The sequence below is a fragment of the Syzygium oleosum genome, unplaced genomic scaffold, assembly GCF_021117445.2.
Source record: "Syzygium oleosum isolate NSW1041296 unplaced genomic scaffold, Sole_v2.1 Sole_v2.39, whole genome shotgun sequence".
In the NCBI taxonomy this organism is placed as follows: Eukaryota; Viridiplantae; Streptophyta; class Magnoliopsida; order Myrtales; family Myrtaceae; genus Syzygium; species Syzygium oleosum.
In genome coordinates this window covers 2,519,670-2,522,486 of record NW_026607523.1, presented here as the reverse complement: position 1 = coordinate 2,522,486, position 2,817 = coordinate 2,519,670, and the positions used below count along the sequence as shown (strand labels likewise).

At 41.5% G+C, this 2,817-nt stretch overlaps 1 protein-coding gene across 1 annotated transcript; it reads left to right on the top strand.

The window, feature by feature from the left end:
* The first annotated feature begins 871 nt into the window (after window positions 1-871).
* On the top strand, window positions 872-2,571 carry LOC115691324 (uclacyanin-3-like). The gene is made up of 2 exons (XM_030617917.2): window positions 872-1,193; window positions 2,062-2,571. Exons 1-2 carry the CDS (start codon window positions 878-880, stop codon window positions 2,451-2,453), a joined length of 708 nt encoding a protein of 235 aa, XP_030473777.2. The 5' UTR covers window positions 872-877; the 3' UTR covers window positions 2,454-2,571.
* The last annotated feature ends 246 nt before the right edge of the window (window positions 2,572-2,817 follow it).

Genomic DNA, 2,817 nt, shown 5'->3' with positions numbered 1-2,817 from the left:
GCTCCTAGGATGAATGACCTCCTGGGAAAGTGCTCACCTATACACCAAAAGAAAAACCATGAGACGGGCCAAAGAGACGATACCTTAGTGAGTTAATTCGGGAATGTTCCATTAGAATTGAGTTTCAATGAAATTTTTGTTTTTGACATTGGACATACAAGTAATATTAACACCGAATGCGGTTAATTTTCTGATCGAGATCAACCATACACTTCATCCTGACTCAAAATTACATGGACGAATGAGAAATTTCACACGACAATACCGACGGATCAAATTCATTCACTGGATGGATTCACTCCTGATCAAATACCGAAACGGTAATGTACATACTTTCGGGTCACTTCAGTAAATACGGACGGCTTTCTCTGAATGATCTCGGTACATCTAGCATTTCTCTTTCTCGACTGCAGAAGAAGACATGGAGAGATGAAGAAGTAGGTGAATGATGATGATGAACACATGTGCAGAGTCTTCCTTTTTAGCTGGCGATCGACGTGGGGACGCTTATACTTCCATAAACAAAACCCATTGTGTCTCCTGTTGTTCTTGCCGAGCTGGTTGACTCGTATTTGGTGGAGCCATTACCCGACGAACTTGAACCATTCCATCTCTAAAGTCGAACACTTTTGAGAGAGAGAGAGAGAGAGAGAGAGTGTGTGTGTGTCTCTCAGGGTTAGGTAGACAAGACAGAAGAAAATTGGAGCTTCTACCTAAAAACTGGTTGCCCACTTCTGCTGTTAGAATTAACATATTTTTTCTAAAAGATTAAATGGGGTAACTTCTTCTTCTGATGATCAAATTAAGGAAAAAAAGGATAAGAAAATGGGACAGAGTTCATGTGTTTGAACAGTACCAGGTCCTGGTGCCTTATAAAATGCACAACATGCCTACGAGACCTTTTGCCTCTCTCTCTCTCTCGCTCCTCCCTCTCTCTCTCTCTCTCTCTCTCTCTCTCTCTCTCTCTCTCTCTCTCTCTCTCTCTCTCATTGCTCATCTCTCATCTCTCTTGAGTTTTAGAGACGACGTGGCAATGGCTTCTCTCATGCCGGCACTGCTCGTTCTGCTGCTGGCGATTCCGGCGAAGGTGCATGGAGCGACCCACACCGTGGGGGATTCCACTGGGTGGACCCAGGGTTATGACTACTCGACTTGGGCTGCTGGCCAGACTTTCAATGTCGGGGACACTCTTGGTATGCTAAGCTGACCAATCACTCTATAGACATAGATGTCTTTCAATATTTGCTTATGCTTGTAAGCCTTTGAATTGCCCCCTTAAAAATCGTTTATATCGCCCGATATCGTGTTACTTCAAGAAATGAAATGTTGATAACTTTTCTAAATGTGCATTGAGAAGACACTTTATTCGAGGAACGTTATCGATGCGTCGAACAATATAAAACTTTAATTTGCAATATGCTTTCTGCCATTCCTAACGGGGAAATGGTTACAAGTCTAACTAAGGGGTGTTTGAATCAAAATCATGCGCTCAGATTGAACCTGAAAAGGACATATATATGTGATTAAGTTTGTGTGCCTGAAATTTTATGTATGAGATTAGATTATTGGAAGTACAAAATTGTCAAAAGCTTGACATTACTGCGAAAGTAGATCTATATTTTCCAATGACATATATGGCTTTACTAATTTATTATATCACATCATGTCATAAACGATATTTAGATTCATTCATTTATCATCTAGGATTAAATTATATACACATGGACTGTATAATGTTCTTTTATACAACCCACGTTCAATCAAGCCAATCACTTGCAGCTAAATTGCTCAAATTCAGGCAATCATTGAATGTGGATGGACTGTGTGCGTGAACTGTCTGAATCGACTCCATATTATATTTTATGAGAGGTCTAGATGTCTACCTAGACTTAGGTACAACGAATCGTTGACCCCGTGACAGTTCTTTGTGATCTAGTTTCCATGCTAGCACGATTATGATCAGCAATAATGTCCCCTTTTTATCCTAATCTAATAAGCTCATTAACCTTTTTTTTTCTCATTAACCTTTTTTTTTTCTATTTTTTCGATACATCAATCTAGTGTTTTCGTATACCTCGCTCCACTCGGTTGACCAAGTGAGCAAAGACGACTACGACAACTGCAACTCCGGCAACGCCCTCCAATCCTACTCCGGTGGGTCCAACTCCATCACCCTCAGCTCGGCCGGCGCGATGTACTTCATCTGCCCCACGGCTGGCCACTGCAGCGGCGGCATGAAGCTGGCAGTCACCATCGCCTCGTCGAGCACCACCCCCGGCTCCCCGCCATCACCGCCCTCCACGAGCTCACCCGGGTCTCCGCCCTCCACCCCCACAGGAACAACCACTACACCATCACCTAAAGCCAACGGAGCCGCCAGTGTTTTCGGCGTGAGCAATGTGATGCTCGTACTCTCATCCGTGGTAGCGACCGTGATTGCACTAGCGTGCTAGGGAAGAGCCAGTGCAATTTGCTGTGGAATTTAGTTCTCTTTTGTTGGTTGTTGTATGTAACATTTGGCGTGTGGAAAGACATGGTCTCTCGGATTCAATTTGATTATCTATTGAGGTACTTCTGATTCTTGAGCTATGTTAAGTTGCATAAATTGCTATGTATTCAACATATATAACTAATTGGGATTTTCATGACCATTATGAATTGTGCTAATCTAAACTTATTCATATTTTTATAACTAATTATTAGAAGTATCATAATCTCATAAGCGCGACTCTACTTATTTGTAAAAATTTCTTTGTACATGTATACACGTATATTTGATATATACGTTATACGCTATAATAATCTGTATTTAATATA

Bases quoted from the DNA above. Each gene is read 5' to 3' on its own strand.
- LOC115691324 (XM_030617917.2), top strand. From the start codon at position 878: ATGCACAACATGCCTACGAGACCTTTTGCCTCTCTCTCTCTCTCGCTC. The intron at 1,194-2,061 runs GTATGCTAAGCT...ACATCAATCTAG, and splicing joins CAATGTCGGGGACACTCTTG to TGTTTTCGTATACCTCGCTC.